Source organism: Acinonyx jubatus, chromosome A2 (assembly GCF_027475565.1).
Source record: "Acinonyx jubatus isolate Ajub_Pintada_27869175 chromosome A2, VMU_Ajub_asm_v1.0, whole genome shotgun sequence".
Taxonomy (NCBI): Eukaryota; Metazoa; Chordata; class Mammalia; order Carnivora; family Felidae; genus Acinonyx; species Acinonyx jubatus.
In genome coordinates, this window is record NC_069383.1 from 24,695,523 (window position 1) to 24,720,807 (window position 25,285).

At 43.0% G+C, this 25,285-nt stretch overlaps 1 protein-coding gene and 1 pseudogene across 1 annotated transcript in view; one reads left to right on the forward strand and one right to left on the reverse strand.

Moving 5' to 3' along the window:
• SND1 (staphylococcal nuclease and tudor domain containing 1) overlaps positions 1-24,920 on the reverse strand; it is a 420,776-nt gene extending 395,856 nt beyond the window's left edge. Inside the window, exon 1 of the mRNA XM_027075404.2 lies at positions 24,594-24,920. Coding sequence (XP_026931205.2) covers positions 24,594-24,671 — 78 coding nt within the window. The 5' untranslated portion in view covers positions 24,672-24,920. The remainder of the gene's footprint in view (positions 1-24,593) is intronic.
• Positions 5,254-5,366, forward strand: LOC113604273 (uncharacterized; annotated as a pseudogene).
• Positions 24,921-25,285: the final 365 nt, after the last annotated feature.

Sequence of the window (25,285 nt, forward strand, 5' to 3'; positions counted from 1 at the left end):
GAACATGAACGGGGGAGGGTCAGAGAGAGAGGGAGACACAGACTGAAACAGGCTCCAGGCTCTGAGCTGTCAGCACAGAGCCCGATGCGGGGCTCGAACTCACGGACCGTGAGATCATGACCCGAGCCGAAGTCTGACGCTTAACTGACTGAGCCACCCAGGCGCCCCTATCTGCCTGTTAAGATTCAAGAGAAATATCTTAGCAACACCTGCCAATATGAAGACTTAATATAAAGAATAAGGGCAGCCACCTGATGAACACTAACATGTTCCCAAAAGGCCTGAAATAAACCCTGATGTTTACAGCCAAATGACTTTCAAAAAGGGTACCAAGATAATTCAGTGGGAAAAGAATCTTTTCAACAAAAATGGGCTAGAAAACTGAATATCCACATACAAAATAATGAAGTTGGACCTCGACTTCATACCACATACAAAACTTAGCTCAGAAAGTATCCAACTTTAAGAGTTAAACTATAAAACTCTTAGAAGAAAATGCAGGTATAAATCTTCATGACCTTGGATTTGGTAATGATTTCTAAGATAAGACACCATCTTACAAAGCACAAGTAACCAAAAACAAGATAAAATGGCCGTCAAAATTAAAACAGTGACTCAGGGGTGCCTCGGTGGCTCAATCCATTAAGCGTCCAAATCTCATTATCGGCTCAGGTCAAGATCCCAGGGTCATGGAATCAAGCCCCGCAATGAGCTCTGTGCAGAGCATGATGAACCTGCTTGAGATTTTCTTTCTTTCTCTCTCTCTCTCTCTCTCTCTCTCTCTCTCTCTCTCTCTCTCTCTCTCTCTCCTGACTCACTCTCTCTTTCTCTCTCTCTCTCTCTCTCCCCCTCCCAATACCCCTCTCCACCGCTGGCATGCTCTTTAAAAAAAAACACAAAAAACAGTGACTCAGGGACACTATAAAGACAGTGAAAAGACAACATTTACAAAACATATCTGATAGGGGTCTAGTACCTAGAATAAGGAAATACGGTAACTCAATTTAAAAAACAAAGCAATTGGGGCGCCTGGGTGGCTCAGTCGGCTAAGCATCCGACTTCGGCTCAGGTCATGATCTCACAGTCCGTGGGTTCGAGCCTTGCATTGGGTTCTGTGCTGACAGCTCAGGGCCTGGAGCCTGTTTCAGATTCTGTGTCTCCCTCTTTCTCTGACCCTCCCCTGCTCATGCTCTCTCTCTCTCTCTCTGTCTCAAAAATAAATAAACGTTAAAAAAAAAATTTTTTTTAATAAGTAAAAAAAATAAATAATGACGCAATTAAAAATGGGAAAGGGGTGCCTGGGTGGCTCAGTCGGTTAAGTGTAGGACTCTTGATTTCAGCTCATGTCATGATCTCACAGTTCATGAGAGCCCCACATCAGGCTCCAGGCAGAGCCTGCTTGGAGTTTTCTCTCTCCCTCTTTCTGCCCCTCCCCTGCTCACACTCTCTCGAACTTTAAAAAAAGTGGGGAAGGGGCGCCTGGGTGGCACAGTCGGTTAAGCGTCCGACTTCAGCCAGGTCACGATCTCGCAGTCCATGAGTTAGAGCCCCACGTCAGGCTCTGGGCTGATGGCTCAGAGCCTGGAGCCTGCTTCCGATTCTGTGTCTCCCTCTCTCTCTGCCCCTCCCCCGTTCATGCTCTGTCTCTCTCTGTCCCAAAAATAAATAAACGTTGAAAAAAAAAATTAAAAAAAAAAAAAAGTGGGGAAAAGATAGGAATACGTTTACCCAAAGAAGATATACAAATGGCCAGTAAGTACATGGAAATGCAAATCAAAGCCACAGTGACATATCACTTCACAGCCACTAGGAAAGCTATAAGCAATAAGAGAGACAATAGTAAGTGTTGACAAGGATGTGGAGAAATTAGATCCCTCATACGTTGTTGGTGATGCAGTCATTTTGGAAAACAGCCTGGCAGTGCCTTAAAAGTTAAACAAAGCATTAGCACAGGACCCAGCAATTCCACTCCTAGGTATATACCCAAGAGAATAAAATATGTCCACACAAAAACTTGTACACAAATGTTCATTACAATGTTGTTCATAATAGCCAAGAAGAGTGGAAAATAACCCAAATGTTCATCAAGTGATGAACGGATAAAAAAATGTGGCCTATCCATAAAATGGAGTATTATTCAGAAATAAGAAATGAAGTACTGATTGATACTGCAACATGAATGAACCTTGAAAACATTACAATAAGCGAAAGAAGCCCGACGGAAACAGCTACACCCTTAATGATTTCATTTCTATGAAATGTCCAGAATAGGCAAATCCATAGGCAGAAAGTAGATTGGTGGTTCCCAAAGACTGGAGGGAGGGGAGCAGATGGGTTTAGGGTTTCTTTCTCTTTTCAGTACTGAAGAAAATGTTCTAGAATTAGACAATGGTGAACGTTGTATAAATACAGGAAAAGCCACTGAATTGTATGCTTTAAAAGGGTGAATTTTATGGTATGTGAATTTATTTCTAAAGAAAAAACTTTTTTAACATCCAACATGGAAGTACAAAAACTTGAGGATATAAAACATATACTTCGCTACAGAGGATTGCCATATCTAGCAGAAAGGTTAGGTGCTTAGCTGAACAACCCTAACAAAAAAATGTTTTAAAAAAGGCAGTTGACTCAGTAGCAAAAGCCAGCCATGGTGACTCACCAAAGAATGGAGGGCCACTGTAAACTTTCCAGTCCTCTAGAAATAACAAGGTAGAAGTGACAGGAAGGAAGCAGGACTTCAGCAAAATCTACAAAGCTCAAGAATGATGAAAATGGCTGAAAACAATAGAAGCTTTTTCTGAGAAACCACACAGCAATGAGAATGCACTCCTTTCCCTCTGTGGCACAGAAAGAAGAATGAGGAAAGTCACTGGGCTGAAAGATCCACAGTGCCATCTGGAAGCATGCAACTGCCACAGCCCAGGTTGCACGTGCAGGGGCTGTATGTCAGAGTGACAGAGAAGCAGGCCAGGGACCCTTCCCTGGACAAGAAATCTTCTCCACCTGAAAATACCATCAGGGGATCAAGAAGAAGCTGTTGTGGATGGGGTAGGAAAGCTTTTATTAAATACATTTTCATGAAGCAAAAAACTATTAAAAAAAAAAAACAGGATTAAAGTAAGAGTAACTGAAGAGAAACTAAATTGTGGAAAATTTCGGAAAAAGTGTATCAGGGAAAAACTTCTTGGCAGCCAGCACCGTTGCCTCCACAAGAAGAATCATTTCTTGAAAATTAAAAAGTCATTGAGACAAAGAGCAAGCAATCCCAAAAGAACATAAGCTGTGTGGTCTGGGAGGTCTTTCCCAGAATACTCGCCAACACAGCCAGCTTTTTCTTTCTTTTTCTGGCAACAGCAAGAGGCAAACCTAAATTAGAGGGCCAGCAATCAAACACAATGAACTGGAAGCCCCTGGACTCATGGCAGGCCATTTCAGTTGCTGCAGGCGCACCAGCGCATCCAGCAGAGATGAGTGTAAGTAAGCAGCTGCTCCGGGGGCCAGCTATACCACAAGGTCCTCAGTTTGAAATCTGGGGAGTTTACATTTCAGAGGGACCAGAAGGGTCATCTACAGAGAGAGGGCCACTAAGAGAAGATCTCATCCAGGCCCTTTTATTTTAGAGGTGAAAATCTGCAAGCAAAACAAGTAAAATGACTTTTGCTTACAATAAAGTATTGACGGCCGAGCAAGGACTAGACATAAAGTCCCCCAATCCTGATGTTCCACCATGCTGCATGTAGAAACAAGCTTTGGGGGGGGGGGGGGGCTGACGTCTATTAAAACGGTATCTGAAGTTACCTACTGGTTAGATCTTTTTCCCAAGTAAAATCTCCATTTTTATGTGTCAGCAGAGCAGGTGTCAAAGACTAAGCAAGTAAAGCTTCCATGAGCTTACTGCTCCAAATCAAACCAACACTTGTTAAATACCACCATATGCAACACAAGCAGAGACTTAAGAGTCTAATATTACAAAAGAACACCCAAAAAAGAAGCACAAAGGAAGAAAACTCCAGAATGATAAAAACAGGATTGGCAAACTACAGCCCACTGGCCAAATCCATCCCACTGCCTGCTTTTGTACAACCCAAGAGCTAAAAATGGTTTTTACATTTTTAAATGGCTGGGGGAAAAAAAAAATCAAAAGGGTATTATGTAACATATGAAAAGAGTATGAAATTCAAATTTCAGTGTCCATAAATAAAGTTTTATTGGAACATGGCCAAGATCATTTATTTACATAATTGTCTATGGCTGCTTTCACACTGGAACAGCAGAGTTGAGTAGCTTCAACAGAGACCGTATGGCCTGCAAAGCCTAAAATATTTACTACCTGGCCCTTTACAGAGTCACTTTGCCAACCTCTTATATATTATGACATGACAAGGAAAGGAGATAAAAACTAGTGTTATGGAAGTCTAAATAGCAAGTGCACAGCAAAAATAAATTCAGGACTACCACTTCAAGTTATACAAACTGCTCCTTTTTGAAATCAGAGAAGAACAGAGGTATATAAGAATTTAGTTTCAGAGTCAAAGCAGTGTCAGTGGTTAATTGGCTCTATCAGCCTCAGTTTCCTCATTTATAAATGTTCACAAAACATGTAAGAATACCCACGAGAGTTGTTACGAAACCTAAACGAGAATAAAAGCACTGAGCACAGAGGCTGGTCAAAAGACCCAATACATAACGCCAATATTGTTATAAGAAATGGCTCAAGGGGCACCTGAATGGCTCATTCCGTTAAGTGGCAGACTCTTGATTTCGGCTCAGGTCATGATCTTGTGGCTCGTGAGATGGAGCCCCATACTGGGCTCCACGCTGACAGCTGACAACACGCAGAGCACCTGCTTCTGATTATCTCTCTCCCTTCATCTCTCTGCTCTTCCCCCACTTGTGTCCACTCACTCTCAAAATAAACAAACAAAAAAGAGGGGAGCCTGAGTGGCTCAGTCAGTTAAGCATCAGACTCTTGATTTTGGCTCAGGTCATGATCTCACGGTTCATGGGTTGGGAGCCCACGTTGGGCTCTGCGCTGACAGTGAAGAGCCTGCTTGGGATTCTCTCTCTGCTCCTCCTGTGCAAGCTCTCCCTCTCTCTCAAAATAAATAAACTTTTAAAAACATTATTAAAAAAAAAAAGAAGAAAACAGCTCAGACTGTAGTCACAAGTAAAGACTGTAAGAGTATGTACAATAGAAAAAGGTGGACATTTCCTCCAGGAGTATAAAAGAAGGTATCAAAATCATGGAAATTCTCCCACAACTGAATTCAGTCAAAAAGGATTAAATAGTGGCTACACTGAGACACAGGGGATGCTTCCACGACAGCAAGTTTATTGAAGTGGTGACAATGAGACCTGTAACACTTTCTGCTAGGCTCATGAAGCAGAGTGGAAGTAACAAAACTTTTCAATACCAGAAGGAACTAAAGAATAATAATTTTAGATCATTTGCCAAAATAGCAATCAATGTACTTCCTACAATTTTACTTCTAGGGCCATAAAGTAAAGGAACTGGATCACAAAGATTACAGGTGGGGAATATCTGAAGAACGTCCATATGCAAGTGGAGATCAAAGAAGCCGAACTGAAAGAAACCTGGGCTGACGGTGACAACCATGGATTGATTCTTTTCAAAAGGGCTATTTTGAAGATTATGATTCTGACTTTGGAGGAACTGCAGGGGTTGGCACTGGAAGGAATCACATGTAAAATTCCTTAAGTAATAATTTATTGACTTAAAGAAGTGAACAAGTCTGTGCTCAAAAGCTTCCAATGTTATTACTATTAAATTCTTATTATTTATATGTTAAAAAAAGGATTAAATAACCCATAATCTACCTTCCCCATTTGCCAGCTAAGATACCCCCTCCCTAGAGAGGTAAATGTTATGTGTTTGTCAGAACTTTTGTCCTCAAAGGTAATGTTAAGTATCATATCTTATGTCTGCACTGAACTTCATCCCTGACAAAGAGTGGTGGTGATCAAAGCCTCAGGTGACCATCAACTCTGAAATCAGTCTTGAGTCTGAAAACAAATTCAAGTAAAAACCATTCCAAGCACTGTGATGTTCCCTCTTGTATAAATAAATGAGGGCAATACTACGACCACCGTCTTCTCTGGATTGTGAGGATTACTAAGTGAGACGCCTTACGGCACCTGACTCCTAGCAGGTACTCAGTAACATTAAGGGCACATTGGTCTCCCTTCCCTTCCCTTTCCATTTCCTTCCCTTTCCATTTCCTTCCCTTTCCCTTCCCCTTCCCCTTCCCTTCCCTTCCCTTCCTATCCTCCACCCCTCTGCATCCTCACAACCATGCTCTGAGGAAGCAGAGCAGGCACCATTCTCCTCACTTTCTGAGGAAACGGTGGCACTTATACGATGGCATCAGAGCTAGGACACACGTCTTCCCAGCACACTTCCAATAAACCCCAAATACTAAATATATGTGAAATGGGAATCAAAAATTGGTGGCAGAGGGCAAAATAGGTGAAGAGAGTCAAAAGGCACAAACTTCTAATTATAAAACAAAGTAAGTCGTGGAGATGCAACGCACAGCACGGCAACTACTGTATTGCATATTTGAAAGGTGCAAAGAGAGCTTAAAAGATCTCATCACAAGAAAAAAAAATCTGTAACTATGTACAGTGACAGATTCTAACTAGCCTTATTGTGAACATTTTATATATCCAACTGTTATGCCGTACAACCAAAACTAATATGTATACCAATATATGGCTTACATAAAACACCAAGGTTGTAACTTCTGCACAAATAAAGCCTCACCATGAAGGAACTGACTCAATCTCCAGGAAGCCTGTACCAGGATGTACCCAGGATGATGGTCCTCTGCAGAGCCAAGTTCTCACTACTCAATGCTGAGCCCCGCTGTTGTCAAGGATCCAGAGATCGAGACACAGTTATGCAGAAATAAGAGAACTCAGGGAGAACTGTATGTCAGGCAAATGTGTCATTTCAGAGAAATCCATTTCAGTTGTCAAAAGAAAATCTCAAAGTGGGCAACAGTCACGTGCGAAAATTACCAAAGAAAGAAGCAAAAACTGACTTCAGAACATAAAAGATTATCACTTAAAGGATTTTGACCCCTCTACCAAATGCTTAAGGTCAAGTACTCACACTATATTAAAGATGAAAAATTACTGTAGTGAGCAGGGCTTTTTGTTGGAGATTGTGCTGTTTAAATTTATTTTTTCTTATTTTTATTTTGAGGGAGAGAGAGAGAGTGCACAAGCACGGAAGGGGCAGAGGGAGAGAGAAACCCAAGCAGGCTGCACACTCAGCACACAGCCCAACATGGGGCTCGATCCCACAAACCGTGAGATCATGACCTGAGCTGAAATCAAGAGTCAGACGCTAAACCAACTGAGCCACCCAGGCACCCCTAAAATGCTTTGGAATCACAGAATTGAAACCTTCCCTAAGCACACAGTTCAAAGAGGCTATCACACCCAAAAAGGATCTTGGGTTTTAAAGAGAGTCCTTCTTTCTTCCTATGCTAGTTATCTGGTGGGAATTTTAAAAATTTACATATGTGGTCTAATTAGGTTGTATAGTCAGGAAAGCCAGAAGCTCCTCAACGTCTCTAAAGTTTTAAGGAAAAACTGATGGAAGTTCAGTTACAATAATTAAGAACATTCTGTAAGAGAGGAGAGCACCATCCACATTTTTGGTTTCAGTGAAGCCTTGGAATCTTGGTTGTAATCTCTTTACCTCTCAGAGTTGGCCTTATCATCATAGAGGAATGGGATTATCAAAAACAATGCCTGAGTCCCCCCTCTCTAATCTACAAGGAGTGGTTTTGGGAGATGCCAAAAGAAATTCTGTTAATTTGCAAGACACCGGATTTTCTTTCGTTCTTAACCGAATTCTAAAATTTCCTCCTCCTGTCCTCCATACCTTTGGCCTTCTCCACAATGTGGATTGTCCAGATCAAAATGTAGAGCAGTATTTTCAGCCAGCATGTGGAGGGGACAGGAAGAAGAGTCTCTACTGCTAATCAACTATAGCTTGAAAGCACAGAACAGTTATGTCACTGCAGCCACCATGGCTACAGACTACAGAGAAAAATGACTCAGTTGAGTCCCATCATCTTTCAACTGAAACAAAAGAATAAAAAAGGCAGAAGCGAGAAGGGTGCACAGAAAGCCTCTGAAAAAAATTACAGACCAGAAATCACGGGAGAGCCTGTTAGAAATGCAGACACACCAATTCCACCCAGGACCTACAGAAGCAGAACCTGCATTTCAATAAGATCCTTGAGTGATGGGTATGCACAATAAAGTTATTAATTCCCTGCCTCTTTATCCCCACCCTAACTCCCTGGCTTAGAAACATGTTCTCCAGCAAATTCAGCTTAAACTACCTCCACAAAGAGGCCTTCCAAATCCCCGAACTGGGTCAGACAGCCTTGCTACGTGTGCTCTCTGACTACACCGTACTTCTACTCATGGAATTTATCTCAACACTAAATTGTATAGTTGTTTAGTACTGGCTTTCCTCTCTAAGCTACAAGATCTATAACGGCAAGGACCAGGTCTATGTTACTCACCCTGATAGCCCCCGAGCCCAAAACAAGACCAGAGACAAAGTCAGCATTCAATAAGTATTTTTTGAATAAATGAATGGCCCTACTGTGTAAAAAGCACAGTGCCAGATTCTGGAGAGAAGGGACAAGAACAATCAAGACATGGTCCTTGTCCTTAAACAACTCCTAGCTTAGTGGATTTTTGCCAAAGCTAACGAGAGCCAGGATCTCAAGAGCACGTGCCACACTCACAGCTGTTTTCCTATTTCTCTGCCAAATGACAACAGGTAGCCCAAATGTTCTCCAAGGCCTTCCACCCACCCCCTTGGCATGATCCACAGGCAGGTATGTCCTCACCCAGTCCGCTTCATCCCGTATTCTCCACTCCCGGAGTTCAGTCCCTTGTCCAGCCTTCTCTCTGCCCTCTATAACGCAGCTCCAAGTCCTCAGCATCATTCCATTCTCCCCAAGGAAGTCTGTGCTCCTGCTGAGAACATTTTCCTCAGCACCCCCTTCCCTCAGCAATCCTCTTATTACGTGATGTCGAATTTCCCTTGTTACCTCCTTCAAGAATGTCTTACCTGACTCCTTTCTAACCACTCAATTGATTGTTTCCTGTGAGCTGTCAAGACTACTCTATTCAACAGAAACCACTCAAATCTATATCCCAGACCACACTGGAGAATCTCCCAATTAACTGTTCAATATTCAATTGCCTTCCCACTTTCCTCGGTCATTTCCCATATCCCCCAAAGGGACACAAAGCAAATGCAGTAATTTCATCTATGATTATATTCTCCATGATTCTTATATTTATTCTTATTTAACAGACAAGCATCTCTCGGTAGATTTACACCCCAAAGTCTATATCCAAATACCTAAGGTAACAAAAACATATTTGAATTCCTTAACTGGTAGCAACGAAAGTAACACTATTTCCTTTTAATCATCAGAGAAGCAACTCACAGAGAAACGTAAGCAGACAGGAAAAGAACACACCATGACAGGGACAGAAGTGCTGAGAGAAGGCACCGGCAAGCTTAGGCCACCATCAAGCCAGCTCACAGCTGCTCACAGCTGTTGGCAACAGGCTCATAATCCACCCCCCCCCTTCCCACCCTCCCCCCACCACCACCAGATCCCAGTTGGAGTCCAACGCAGCCACTAAAAACATCAAATTCTAGACTCTAGGACTCTGATGAAGCACTGTATTATAGATGTGTTCCTGTGCAGGTCACGGGCAGGGTTAACAATTCCAAGGCCTGTGCCTTCTGAATGTTTTCCACATCCCAACCTGTAACAGTGATTACCAAACAATGATGGACAGGAGCCCTAATCCAAAGATTTGGTTGGGGACTATCAGAAATTTTAAAGCACTAAAAGCACTTTCAAAAGTTACTGATTTGTGGGGGCGCCTGGGTGGCTCAGTCGGCTGAGCATTCCAACTTCGGCTCAGGTCATGATCTCACACTTCGTGGGTTTGAGCCCCGCGTCAGGCTCTGTGCTGACAGCTCAGAGCCTGGAACCTGCTTCAGATTCTGTGTCTCCCTCTCTCTGCCCTTCCTCCACTTGCGCTCTGTTTCTTTCTCTCTCAAAAATAAATAAACATTAGGGGGCGCCTGGGTGGCGCAGTCGGTTAAGCGTCCGACTTCAGCCAGGTGGCGATCTCGCGGTCCGTGAGTTCGAGCCCCGCGTCAGGCTCTGGGCTGATGGCTCAGAGCCTGGAGCCTGTTTCCGATTCTGTGTCTCCCTCTCTCTCTGCCCCTCCCCCGTTCATGCTCTGTCTCTCTCTGTCCCAAAAATAAATAAACGTTGAAAAAAAAATTAAAAAAAAAAATAAACATTAAAAAAAATTTTTTTAAGTTACAGATTTGTACTTTTTCTTAAACATTTCAAAATATACACTTCTAGGGTATCTGGCCTCAGCCTATCTTATGGGTTTCAATAACTGATGCAGTTTTTCTGTTTCCATATATTTCATATACATGCCCACTCTGCATTTCAGAACTACTGCATACGGACAGTCATATAAGAGGAGGGTTGAAGATCATATGCCTCTTGAACTTCTGTGTGTTCACCACAGGTAGTGGAGGCAACTCCCCAAAGACACAGGCTTCTTCTCTTAAGGAAACCCAAGAAAAAGTTGTTCCTGATCGCAAACAAGACCTCCCCTCCTCTGCGCAGTAACTGAGAGGTGAACCAGCAGTGACCAAGGTAGGGTGGAGAAGCCTGGGAGTGCATTCCAGGAGCTACTCGGTTACTGGATCCATCCAGCCCTCATCCCCACTCTGACTCCTTCCTCCTCAGGACCAATGCTCAGAGGAAGGAGGGAAGTACCCCCATGATTCCTGATCCAGGGAGGCAGCGGCCGGAGGGCAGCTCCCGTGGCTGCCATCCCTGACTTCTCACAACACTGCTGGCATAGTGGCCCTGAGTACAATAGGTCACATCATAGTCCAATGATAAGAAGGGTTAAGAGGGCTGACACTAGAAACAGCTAAATGAAAGCACACCAGAGATCCCGAAATACCCAAGAGAAATGAAGATTAGTACCTTGAGTATTTCTCAGGCTTGTTTCCACGAAGTCCTATGCATTTTTCCTCAGAATGAACTTACAGCAATAGGGATGCCAGCTTATAAAGCGTAATACTCAGCACTATTCAGAGTGAATCATCTCTAAAGGACATCTAATACGTTTATTTTGATTTATATGCAGGACTGACTGCAGAACTTAGGATGCACTTCAATTTCTATGCTACCCATGAAAAACATTAATTTTCCCATTTTATTTTCCAGATTTGTTTGGAAACTTTTCCTATTTGAAACGTTCATGGTCAATTTTAGATGTCAAAATAAAGTACAAATCACAAATCTACCATAAACATTTCAGAGTCCTTTATTGCTAAATTAATGCACCATCCCAGGATTCTTATAATTAAAATCCTAGGAAAACTATGATGGGGGATTAAAAATGGAAGTCTCCAATCATCTAACACACCTGGAGATCACCCTACTACCTGCTGGTGGCCCAGCCTAGCCCCTCCATCCTCCAGCACAAGGCACAGATTTGCATACCTCCTCAAGAAGCTAAACAGAAGGTATCTAGCCTATCTGGAATTTCCTTGCATTATCTTCACTGCAGGTACTGCCCCTCCATTTTTATTAAAAACATCCATAATATTCTACATATCCTATGCTAACCATAAAGTCCAGCTCTCTGATTCCCCTCACCTTTGGGGGAGCACACTCTCTACTGAATAACAAAATAAATACATTTCTTTAACATATAAAGCATAGAAATTTCAAATCCAAGTTTACGGACAGCTCACAGACACAGAGCATCTTTACTTTCAGCATTACCATCAACCACTTTCAAAAACCAATTTTCTAAGTTCCTGTCCCTCAGATAATCTAAGTCCCAAGCTTCTTATTGTCCCTACATTGGCTTTCAGCTTCTCCTGTTGACAATCAAAGAAATGCATTTTCTACCACACAAGAGAGAGAGATACTCTCATTAAGAGCACTGATAAGGGAACACTTAAGAATTAAATGGAAACCAAGCAGTCGAGCCAACAGCCCTATAGCTGCCTGGCCACGTAAAGGAAAGTTATTCCTCCAGAGCTAGAATCTGATGGCTGACACTGGGGCAGGGCAGGCTTACCCAGGCAGGAGCTGGGCCTGTGCCCCACAGAGAGCCTGCGGGAGGTCTCAGGAGATTCTAAAGCTCTCACAAGAGAGGAGTTTAACAAGATAACTGGGCTTTAAAGTAATAGAGGCAACCTTCTGGCCTCTGGGCTGTGAAAGGGCTCACCTGCCAGGAGTAATAACACAAGCAATTACTGCACACAGAATAATAGATCTCAGCAGGATTCCAGGACCCAGGCACTCCAGAGTCCCCCCTTCCACAGAGGGAAGGAAAGGGAGGTAGGGAAAGAATGCACCACTTTTCATGAAGACCTTAGAGAGTCCTATTAGGTAAGCAGATAAATTACACTTGGCATAGTAATTCACTGTTTTGGGTTGTTACCAAAAATAAAAATGCCCCTGGTATTAAAGGCTATAAAACAATGGATTTTCCCTCTCCTGGAACAGAATTCATAAAGTTTAAAAGATCACTAACCTCCCATTCCAGAGACTAGGAACAAAGACTCAAAGCCTCGCTTCTTGTTCCTTTCTCTACTACAAACTTCCAGCAACACTTAGTCACTTTAGGCAAGTTGCCTTAACCTTACACATTGCATCCAGATTACTCACAGCTGCTTTCAAGACCATCTGAGTATTCCCACCTGTACGTAGCCATATCTCCTGCCTTTTATCTCATCCATTTTATTCCTCTGCCTCTGTCAAGACCTGTCACTTTCACCACCTTCCCAGAAAAGATTTTTAAAACAAATGGATATGAAAATATGACATTTGATTTTCCAATGCGTCCATTCTCCAAAAAGCATCAATACTTAAATTCACAAGTTCCCCTTTCCACCATAAAACAAAACTACCTACCTCTATTTAACAGCAACATTTTAATAAGACTGACAACTAAAATTTCATCAGACCAAAGCTCTTCCCAGAACCAAGCACATAACCTGAGGTCTCAAGCCTAGGCTGCCTACTCTCCATTAAAGGCTTTCCTTAGCCATGAGACCCTCCCCTCAGCCATCCTAGTTGCTAGATTTACAGAAACACCTACCTTCTGTTTATTTAGGTCTCTGCAAACTTTGTGACCCCACACTCTCCCAGATTTAACTGTTCTTACTAAGCACAGTAAACATCCATTTCATCACTGGAATCACATACTCTGAAGTGAAAAGAGGTGTTACTGATAATTATGCCAAGACAACAGGTGTGAACAGCAAGAGCCCAGGCAGACTGGGATGGAAGCTGCCCTGTCATTACAAAGGTGCCAAGGCCAGGTAAAGGAGCTGTTTCTTGCAAAATAACTAATTTATGTTCTTGCTGGGAGACTGGAGGTTTAGGGAACTGGCATAGAGAACCAAAAAACCCCCCAAAAAATTTGGATTATTTGGTTCCCCTGGGGGATAAAGAAAATAGAAAATGTTTTACATCGCAGTGAAAAACTGTTATATATACCAGAATTTAATATTTACACACACATAAGAACTGTCCCCTTTCCAATTCTCCTTCAGTCATTCCTATTAAATGAAGAAGAAAGTTCCAGTCTGGTGGCAAGAAGCCTTTAGCACATCTTCATCACTTGTTAAACTTTCTTCATAGCCTTCTGCAAAACACCATACCAAGCTAGAATTTAATAACACTTTGTTTTCATTGTGCATTTTTTAAGGTACTTTCTTTTTTTCTAATTTTTTTTTCAACGTTTATTTATTTTTGGGACAGAGAGAGACAGAGCATGAACGGGGGAGGGGCAGAGAGAGAGGGAGACACAGAATCGGAAACAGGCTCCAGGCTCTGAGCCATCAGCCCAGAGCCTGACGCGGGGCTCGAACTCACGGACCGCGAGATCGCGACCTGGCTGAAGTCGGACGCTTAACCGACTGCGCCACCCAGGCGCCCCTAAGGTACTTTCTAGTTATGGCAAGTAACACTGGTTTCCCATTGTCAATAGTGAAATTAAGTTTGCTTTAAAAATAGTATTTCAGGGGCGCCCAGGTGGCTCAGTGATTTGAGCATCCGACTTCAGCTCAGGTCCTGATCTCACGGTTTCTGAGTTCGAGCCCTGCATCGCATTCTGCTGTCAGAGCAGAACCCACTTCAGATCCTCTGTCTCTGTCTCTCTCAATCTCTGCACCTCCCCCGCCTTGTGCTCTCTCTCTCTCTCAAAAATAAACATTAAAAAGTTTCTTTAATAAAATAATACTCCAATTTTTAGAATAGTTGATTGCCAAAAGATTTTCAAACGAAATAGAAGCAGAGGCAGTGTTCCCATGCCAAAACCATGGTAGGAATACACACACATCTGAAGCCCAGCAAACCTGAGGTAACCCATAACACCAAAGTTGGGATCAGCACTTGACTGAGAGGCTGCCAACACTAACTCCCCTGGTTCAGTCTCTCCAAACAACTCTAAAAATGGCAGTTTCCCCATACAGGATGTGGTCATGCTTACCACCACCTCCCATCGCCACCTTCTCATCCGAGAAGAAAAAGGAGGAAAAGCTGTGTGCCAGGCCATAGGAAAGTCAAACCTCCCACATGACCTTGCCTCTCACCTCCTCATGTCATCTGTAGCTCAGTAGCTGCACACTTCCTTAGTCATGGAGCTCTCTAGAACCCAGAGAAAGCAGATGAGGCCAAAGGTCAAAGAGCCTACTCTCCTTTAAATAGCAGGACCTTGGGATGCTTGTGTAGCTCAGTCGGTTAAGCATCCGACTTCGGTTCAGGTCATGATCCCGTGGTTCATGAGTTTGCGCCCTGCATCAGGCTCTGTGCTGACAGCTCAGAGCCTGGAGCCTGCTTCCCATTCTGTGCCTCCCTCTCTCTCTGCCCCTCCCCCACTCACACTCTGTGTGTCTCTCTCTCTCTCAAAAAATAAATAACCATTTAAATAAATAAATAAACACAAGGACCTTGAAACAACTGAAGGTCTTCAAGCAAGTAAAAAGGAGTTATTTAATGATCCCCAGGTGGTTAAGCCCTGCCCTCTGCCAAAGAGATAAAATGGTTTTCAAGGATACCCTGGAGAAACAGGACTACCAAACATGCAGTGATTAATGAATAATAAGATATTAAGCTGTATTTCGCCCTAAATTTTATCTAAGATGGTATTTGTAAGAAATAAACAGGTTAAGTTTAAGTAAAGCCCCCCCTACAACCACCAAAACCATTAACTGATATTAAAGCGTACCAGCAACTGCACTTCCAGGAATGTATCTTACAGAAATGCCAATAACAAGAACACAAAGATGTAAAAACAACATTCATTCAGTGTAGCAATGTTTAGAATCATGAAAAACTTAAAACATACATCAGCAAAAAAGTGGGTAAGTAAATACACCCAAATGATGGAATACTCTGCAACCATTAAAGAATGAGGTAGGATCTATAATGAGATGAGATATAATAGATAGCCATGACATTTTTTTTAAAGTTGCAGGAAACATGTATTATGACCCCATTTCTGTTTCTTAAAAAAAGAGGGAGCATGTATTACATCTCTGCATGAAAAGTTTGGAAACACATTTTCTTAGGGGAATGAGAATGAATGACAGAAAACCGAGAAGGTCAGAGGGAGATTTTTATATTTAATTTACATACTTCTATGCTATTTGAAATCTTGTGAGCAGGTTTTAAGTCCAAAACTTAAATACTGGTAATTATTAAATAATTAATGCTAGTTGGCATTCACCTGAACATTCTGAAGGAATTCAGGGATGAACTAGGAAACTGCTGCTCAAAACAAGGAAAAGCCACAAAGGGAATTGTAGATGTAACCCTTAATCATAAGGACTTCAAAGACTTGAGAATTATATAGAAAATTTTATTTCCATATTAGACAAACAAGTGCAATAAAAAATAAAAACTGAGACCACCAAAGAGGTCATTTGGGGTTTTACTGATGTTGTTAACAATGGGGCTTATAAACAAGAAACAGGATAGAGACAAACCAGAAGGCCTAAGTGTGTGGCTCCCAAGGATTACAAAAGCAGAAAGTGAGCAGCACAGAATCATGTTTGTAGAGGACACTGAAGACTTCCAGAGTAATAATGTGCCAAGTTATTGGCGCCAAATTATAGGAAGATCCTAGGAACCTAAGCAAATAAAAGGAAAAGTGGCAGATGAGTGTTAAAATGAGCATATGGCCTAAATCAGGCATAGAAAACAACAACTTCTCAGCTGTCAGTTATGACCCAAGAATATGATCTCGGAGTCACTGTAAACGGACCCCTGAGGATATCAGCCTAATACTGAAGTACAGATTAAAAGCAATGCAAAGTGTCCTGGCAGCCATCAAGATAAGTGCTAAAAAGAAAGCGAAACTAGTATCCTCCCCTCATTAAATTCTGATGTACCCGCCCCCCACACACTATGTTCCTTCTGTCATTTGTGTCCTGCCCCTTCAACTACATACAGAAAAGGAGTTAAACAAGATCAGTGGGTCTCAAATGCCAGTCCCCAGATCCATCCAAAAAACAACTCTTTCAGAAACACTTAGGAGAGGCTTTTAAAAAAAACAGATTCCCAGGCCACACTCACAGAGATTCTATTTCTGTGCCTCTGAAAGGCCCTTCTAGGTGGTCCTGAAGCATGGATCTGTTCAGGAAATCACTGGGAGGCTTCTCTCTAAATCTACTCTCAGAAAGGATTTAAGAAAGCGTACAATAAAAAATAAATTCAAAAGAAAAGAAACCATGTGAGGAACTACCAAGAACAGATTATGATTCCTATACTTGCACATTAAACAAAGTGGAAAAGATCTGCAAAAGACAATTAGGATCACCTACAGGAAGAAGTTTCAGCCTTGAAGTGTGAAAAAGCTAAGAACCCTACCAAGCCCCCCGAGATTCCTCCAATTAAGAGCAGGGCCAGAATAAACTCTCCCCATGAGCTACAGGTTCCCAGGGTGCCCTCCTCATCTCTACCCTTCTCAATTCAAGACTTATAGCCCCAGAAGAATGTCAGGGTGTTCCAATGCAGAGGTGAGACTGTGTGATTAAAACCCACCGCTGGCATGTTTCTCTAGGTCCCCAACAAGCACTCCCACTAGTCTATCCTGATACCAGTACTGAAGCCAGGAACCTCCCTAGCTCATTTCTATCCACCTTCAACCCACTCCACTATCCAATCACTTAGTCTAATTCAAATTTTAACTCTCATCTTCCACACTACAAAAACCACATTACCACATTTCATATTTCATAATCTACTGTCTCAAAAAAAAAAAAAAAAACAAGCAACAGGAACAGAAAACATGTTTCATGCAGAATAAGCAGCAACTCAAAGCGAAGCCTACCATAAGGTAGATTTCTCAGTTTGGGTTCATCATGCCTAAAAGACACGCATTGTAGGGTTTCTTACACAATCACAGCCTTTGGGACTGTTGGGAGCTTAGAGACAACAGGTTTACCACTTCGTTTAAAAAAGAAAAGAGTCTGAGGGGCACCCAAGCGGCTCAGTCAGTTAAGCATCTGACTCTTGATTTCAGCTCAGGCAACGGATCTCAGTTCGTGGCTTGAGCCCTGCGCGAGGCTCTGCACTGACAGCACAGAGCCTACTTGGGATCCTCTCTCTCCCTCTCTGCCCCTTACCCGCTTGCTCGCTCTCGCTCTCTCTTTTGAAATAAATAAGCTAGGAAGGAAAGGAGGGAGGACGGGAGGGAGACTGAGAGGTGAAATGTCTTACCCCACATCACCCAAGTGGAGAATAGCAGCATCTGGGCTAGAACTTGTATCCCCTGAATCCTAGGCCAACGATCTCTCTTCTCTGCCAGGTTGCTTCCCAGAGACAATGTTAAGAAATTAGTTAATAAATTAATGTTAATAAATTCATATTAATGTTAATAAATTAATAAAGCTTAACAACTTTAAGCACAGATTCTCCAGTCTCCTCAATTCCTCCCCTTACACAGGAGGTTGGTGTCACACGCCCATCCCAAGGAGACTACTTCCCACACAGAGAGAACCCAAAGCACCTCAAAATGTGTCAAGGCATAAAGAGAGGAGATGGTGCCTTAAATCACTCATCATAAGCTTGTAAACGGAGACAACGTGCCAAGTCCAGTTTATATCACTGACTGAACATCTCAAAAATGACATGTGAAAATGTCACCTAAATTTTCATATGATGTTCACCTAGAAGTTGTTTTCCTTCCTAATTTTCAAAAAATGCCAACAGAAACCAGTTTTTTTTCCCCAAACATCAGAGCTAGGTGTAAAAAACATTAGTATATCATATTGAGTCTCACTGAAAGTGAAATCCCACAACACTCCATCTGCATCAAATGTTCACAACCTGTGATTCTGCATTAATTTGTGCTGTAAAAACAAAAAGCATATGTCAGTCTCCCAAGAGAGGAATTAGCAACAGAAACTGGGTGTCTATCCATTTCCCAACAAGAAATAAGAGGAAAAGCTACATTAAGCCCCTTAAGAGTTGAATCCCTTCATTCCTTGTCCTGGATAAGACAAAGAATTTCCTACAATATTTATTAGCTACGCTGTTCCTGGGAGAAATGAAATAAAATAAATCCAAAGACCAGATTCCAAAGAATATCTACTGCACCCCCTGCTAGAACCACACCTGTCAGCTAGACCGCTAACCCACTGGAAGGTGGGTACACAAAAGGCCTTGGAACCTTCACTCATTTCCCAAATTTCACCCTCCAAGTAAACTGAGGCATAGACTCCACCAAATCATTTGCCCATTTAGGGGTGCCTGGGTGGCTCAGTCGGTTAAGCATCCGACTTCAGCTCAGGTCAAGATCTCACAGTTCGTGGGTTCGAGCCCCGCATCAGGCTCTGTGCTGACAGCTTGCTCAGAGCCTGGAGCCTGCTTCGGATTCTGTGTCTCCTTCCCTCTCTGCCCCCTCCCCTGCTCACGCTTTGTCTTACTCTGTTTCTCAAAAATAAATAAATGTAAAAAAAAAAAAAAATTTTTTTTTTTAAATCATTTGCCCATTTATTACCAGCACCGATCACCACCAAACCTTAGGAGTCTTCCCTCATGATAATAAGCCACACTGTGCATGAGCTAGTTCCTTTCTGACCATTAGTTTGAGCTCTGAAGCACGCTACTCTGTGCTTCACCATCACTGTTCCTTACAGCTTGCTAGGTTAAAAGTGGTGCCAGAGGGGGGCAACTAGGTGGCTCAGTCGGTTAAATGTACGACTTCAGCTCGACTTCTCAGTTTGTGAGTTGGAGCCCTGCATTGGGCTCTGTGCTGACAGCTCAGAGCCTGCAGCCTATTTCAGATTCTGTGTCTGATTCTCTCTGCCTCCTCCCCACTTGTGCTCTCTCTGTCTCTAAGATAAACATTAAAAAAATTTTTTTTAAAAAGTACTGCCAGAGGCCAGAGCAGCAGACTATTCCATGTAGCAATAAAATGCTAACAGAAATATAAACAAGGACAAGTTCTGCATGCTATTTAACTCTCATTGAGGCTGCTCTTGGCATTTATCTTTTCAGCTAAGTACCTTTCGTTGAAAGATGGTAACCTTAGGAATACACAGGACTGGCTGACCGGAAGTCAAAAAAGCTTAGTCTTGGCCCCTTAAGAGACATGAATATGGCCAACAGCAAAATTTTTTTTATCAGTTCTCCATTGTTTACGTGTATTTAGTGAAGTTAATGTCAGATACTGATCTCACCAAGGTACCAGAACAACCACCTGCGCTGCTTTTTTTGCCTTCTATCACCCTAAAACACAAATGAATAGCTCACGTTAACCCATACCACTTATGTGGCACCCTGAACTTGAAGAAATTAAAGAGATACTATAAAAATACTGAAGATAAACATCCATGGGGACCCTACAGCTTTTGCACTTGCTGTTCTCTCTACCAAGAACACACTTCTCCTACGGTTGATTCTTTCTTGTCCATCAGATCTCAGCACAAATGCTGACGAACAGCATTTTTTTAACCTTTCCTAAACACCTTATCTAACGGAGCCACTCCCTCCCTTAGTCCCAACCACCCCGTCCCATTCCCCTACCTGAAATCACTATCTCATAATATCGTGCATTTCTTGTTTACTTGTTTATTGTCTGTCTCCTTCATAAACCATAAGGGCAGGAATCTGGTCTACTTTTTACTACTGTTTCTCCAATACCCACACAAAGCTAGATGCACAATTTGTTCAAGAAAGAAAGGAAGTATGATTGCTCATCATTCTGTATCATTAGTTAGTACATGGCAGCAGCCACTGTTAGCATGACTAGAACCAGCTGGATGCTTCCTTTTCATACAGAAAAAAAATGACAGAAAACATTTAAGATACAGTAAAAACTTAGTACTCTTTTACTCGCAATCTTGATTGGAAGCCACCATGCTCACCTGCTGAGATGTGGGCAATTTTAAGACTATAGGGAAAAGCCTGCCATCCTATTCTACCTAGTTCTTTGCAAATGGCTCTACTAAAATATTATTCAGCCACCTTGTCCCTTTGAGTAGCAAAATAAGACTATTTTAAGTAGCTTAAGAAAGATGTGTTTTTTTTTTTCTTTCAGTCTGCATGAGCTAAGTGCACGTAGGAAGGAGCAGATCAACGGACTACTACTTTTGTCCCCACTACACTCTGGAAAGACACATACTTCTTAGTTCAGAAACCTAAGATCTAAATTATAGACAGCATTTCCTACAAGCTGTACACTGGAGAAATTTCCACTAAGCTACTCACCAGGAAGCCTACATCCCACTTTAGAACAACCTGGCAGCACAATTCCCATTGAAGGAGGAAACTTGTGGCCATCTTCTCCTTTGGATGACCCTCTGCCTTAGTCGTCCAGTAGAGAATCTTGGTTCTTAGCATAAAACCAAAGACTGGCAGAGGGATTCCTTTCTCCTTAAGGCAATTACATGCGGTGGGGTGAAATGCTTTCGCACTGTCCTCTCTCTGGCCTTCTACACCATAAGCAGGTGCAGATATGCTGCTTCCATAGCCACTTCTGCTAAGCACACAGCTTCAAGAACCATGGCAGACTCACTCTGCTGTCCTGAAAGCAATCCATGTGCTCCTGCTTGGAAAGACACACAAACACAAGTTAGATGGGAAAATTAGGGTGAAAAGACATAGAAAAGGGCTCTATCCTCAAAACAGAAAGTAAATCAGGTGCATAAAACCAGAGAAAACAGCCATCTCTAATAGCTGCTAAGTGTGGTGACCAAATTCTATACTAAGTACCCCAAGACTTCTCTCAACCTCATCCATTTAACATGTGCTGAAAATAATCTGCTGAGATAACAGAAAGTCTAGCATATCATTCAAAGAAATCCAGAGTTAGAATCTTTCAGGATTTTGAGAAAACAGTATCTGATTTAACAAAGACATTTACTTTTCCAGGTTATATTTTGTCTGCCCACACACTTGCCAGTCTCATCCCAACTCAAGAAATATAAATCCACCTTCAGTTTTTCCATCATCCTCACTGCCTTTTCAGTAACAGAACAGCTCCAAAATGCTTGTGTCAACTTACTGCCCACTTCCTCCTTAAACACATTCCAGAACCAACTCTGTTTCTGTCCCCTTGCTCCCACTCTCAGAGTAGACAGAGCCTCTACCTTCGCCATCGTTTTTAAAAACTGGTCAAATGCAAAGATTTTTTTTTACAACTTGATTCCCAAGTTCATTCTTCTTTTTTTTTTTCCAAGTTCATTCTTCTTTAACCTTAAAAAAGTAACAAAGGACTTACTAGAAACTTGCACCTTCCGTGGCCCTATAATCCGAGTTTTGCCCCCTCAAACAGAGGAAGGACTTTTCCTCTTCACTGCAGCAAAGCTCATCCCTAGACCATTTCAGACCTGCAACTCGGCCTTAGTCCAGACACATGTGGAGGGCTCACCCTGAAAAGCACACCCCTGGTTAGTCAGTGTTCCGGTTTCTACGCTTCTCCCAGTGGCAGTAACTACTATTTTCCAATTCTTCAAACTATTATTTCCTTCTCACTTTCCTGTCACAGAGCTCCATCTTCCTTTCTGGACTTCTTACAAAGCAGTTCCTAGTAACACTGGAAATGATGACTCTCCAGGAAAATAAAACTTTGCTTAGCAGAAGAGCTTCACACAGAGCAATTTTCCAGTGGTCGATTTTTCATTCCAGAGAAGGCTTCTACACCTGGCATGAATCGGCCAGTCACTCTGCAGTTCATCCAGCTTCCCTCCCCTAATCCCTACTTCAACTCATCCACCCATCCCTGCAGTTTGGTCACAGACAAAAAAAAAACAAAAAACAAAAAACAAAAAAAACCACAGCAGTATAGACTACTCAATGGCTGAATTTTAAAAGCTTCCTCCCAAATAACTAAATAAATAAATAAAAATAAAAGCTTCCTCCCAGATTCAAATGTGTCTTCCACACGACTCTCCTAAGCACATAATGAAGCCTCTGACCACAATAACAGCTCGAGGATAAGTCAAGGAGTAACATCTAATCTTTCCTTAACTTGATTACAGTCAGCTTCACTTTCCTGCAATTTTGTGGTCATACATCACTGGCCCCACCCTCCACATTATAAAGTCTTGCCCTGGAGGCAGAAGCAGCATAGCATGTCAAACAGTACATGCTTTGGTAGACAGGCCTGGGTTCAAGTCTCATCTCTGCCTCTTATTGCCAATAAAAAGTGCCTGTCCTTGTGTGAACTAGTCTTTCTAAACCTCAGATTACACATCTGTAAAATGCAGCCAAAAATGCTATCTACTTGTTAGGTGTTACAAATGCAATAATATAAACAGGACACTCAACACAAGACGTGACCCTTAATAAACAAGTGATGTTGATATTCAGTATCCATGGGGGTAATCTGTCAGGCATGGTCACCTCATAGAATCCAGATACCCTGGAAGCCTCTAGCATTGGTAGAAACAAAAACGTGTTCAGCCTCATTCCCACGCCACAAATGAGAGGGACCTTTAAGAAAAGTTCAAGCCTTAGCAAAGGAAAACACTCAGATCCACTCAATGCTGCCAATCGCACCACCAGACAGCCAAGCAATGCTGTGTCCTTATGGTGAAGGGAAAGATCAGTGCAAATGAAAAACCTAATTTAAAAGGATCTCCTCATGGGTCAGATCAATATTTCAAATAAGGGAAAATATGTGAACCTTGGAAATTCCCTTCTCAATCAGTTTCTAATAAATTCTGACTCTCCAATTATGTATAAAGGGGGAAACAATACTGAAAACCTTGGAAATTTCAACTGGTGGCAGAATATCACCCAAGAAATGAACACATGAGAATCAGGCTGGGGAGAAAAATCTCAAAATCTAATTTTTACACACACACACACGCAAGCTAAAGAACATTTTAACCCTGACAATGAGCCAAGAAAACAAAATGTTTTTTAAACTTCCTGCAACTACAAAAAACTGTGGAGCTTTGGGAGAAAATGTCACAAAGAATATCTATTGTTCCAGAAGGAAGTCAGTATCGAAGTCTGAAATGAAATCTATTAGTCTGTGGTCATCACAAATGGAAAATCTGTTAACCAAGAAATGTCAAGTTCCTGGATTTGGGAGCATTTGGGAGAGAAAAGAGGAGACAAGTGATAATAAGAATTTATACTACAAAATTATCATGGAGTTGGCGGTAAATTTTTAAAAATGAGCCTTGCAGGGTTTTAAATTCAAAATTCAAGAATTTAGAGAGTGAGGGTAGATAAAAATCAGGCAGAATCAAGTGTTACCGCGGTGGACTGGGAATCCGAACACTTGGGGCTCTAGTTCTGGCCCTAATCCAAGCCACCACCATGCGATGACCTTAGGCAAGTCACTGCCCTCTTCAAACCAGTCTCCTTAGGTGTAAGAGGTGGAGGAACAATAATGATCTCTAAGATTTCTACTGGCCTAACATTTAAGGGTCAAAAGGAGAGGGAACACAAATACTAAAAGCTCTTGGGATTGCACACTTGACACCAGAGGTGGAGAGAAAAAGACGGAATATGAGGGCCAAAGAGCCAGAAAACTTGGGAGTTAAGTGAGCGTCGGTGGAAACTGACAATCTTCAAGATGGCCAAGTGCTTAGTTTCAGAGAAGAGCGGATGTCAGGATCTCCAAAAGCTGCAAACTGCTCAGCAGATGTCAAAACAAACAGAAGAACGAGGGGATGGGAGGGCAGATATCAATTTATTATCTCCGTTAATCAATTAAGTAATCGATCTGTCCTAGTAAACAGCAGATCTGAGTGCCGCGACCACGGAAATCACTGTGACCCCTAATGCCAGGGTGTCCGGGAAGCAAAGTACCAAGGGGAGACCATGTCGGGTTCCGTCTAGGAAGGGAATTCCGAGAATGGGTGAAAAGTGAGAAAAGGGGTAGGAGGAAGGGATCTAGGAGACCACGCAGACTGGCGGAAGGGGAAGAAGAGCCAGCGCCAAAACCCGCCCGGAGGCGGGCGGTGGGGTCAGTGTCCGGGTCCCCGCTCTCACCATCTTGACGATGCCCCGCTGCACGGTGGGGACCGCGGGTCCCCCGGAGGTGCCGCCGCTCTGCGCGGAGGAGGCCATGTGTAGAGATAGAAAGGCAGCAAGTAAGGCGGTGGGCCGGCTTGGAGGTGTCAATGTGGGTGTCGGTGTTGGTGGGAGGCCGCCGCGGCAGGGAGCTGGCAGGCGACGGGTTTCGGGCAATGGACGGCACGGACGCGGCAAGCGCTCACAAGAGCAGCAGCGGGACTGAGAGCGAAAGAGGGGACGCGTTCTCCGCCGCCGCCACACGTTCTACTCGCCGCGCAAGCGTGCCAGAGCGCCACCGCCCTCCAGCCAATTAGCACCCAGGGCCCGCCGGACCTCAAGCCAATAGGCACCCTGCTCTCGGAGCCCCGCCCCTTAGTCCCAAAACGGGTGGCAAGCTCCAGGAAGCGCTGAAAGAGCTGATTTGCGGTGACGGGTTATGTATGAGGCGGGACTTCCGGGGCAGCCGTAGTAGGTACTGTCGGGAGGTGTAGTGGGAAGGAAAGGACACGTCAGCATCTGGCCGCCGGGCGCGGGGGGCCATGGGAGCCCCGGGGGCGGGGACAGCCTCTCCTTCCAGTCTAGTCCCGCCCATTGCGCCCCGCCCCGCGGGCCAGCGGGGAGCCCACGTGTACTGCTGAGTTCCTGAAGGGCGCACCCGGATTGGGGAG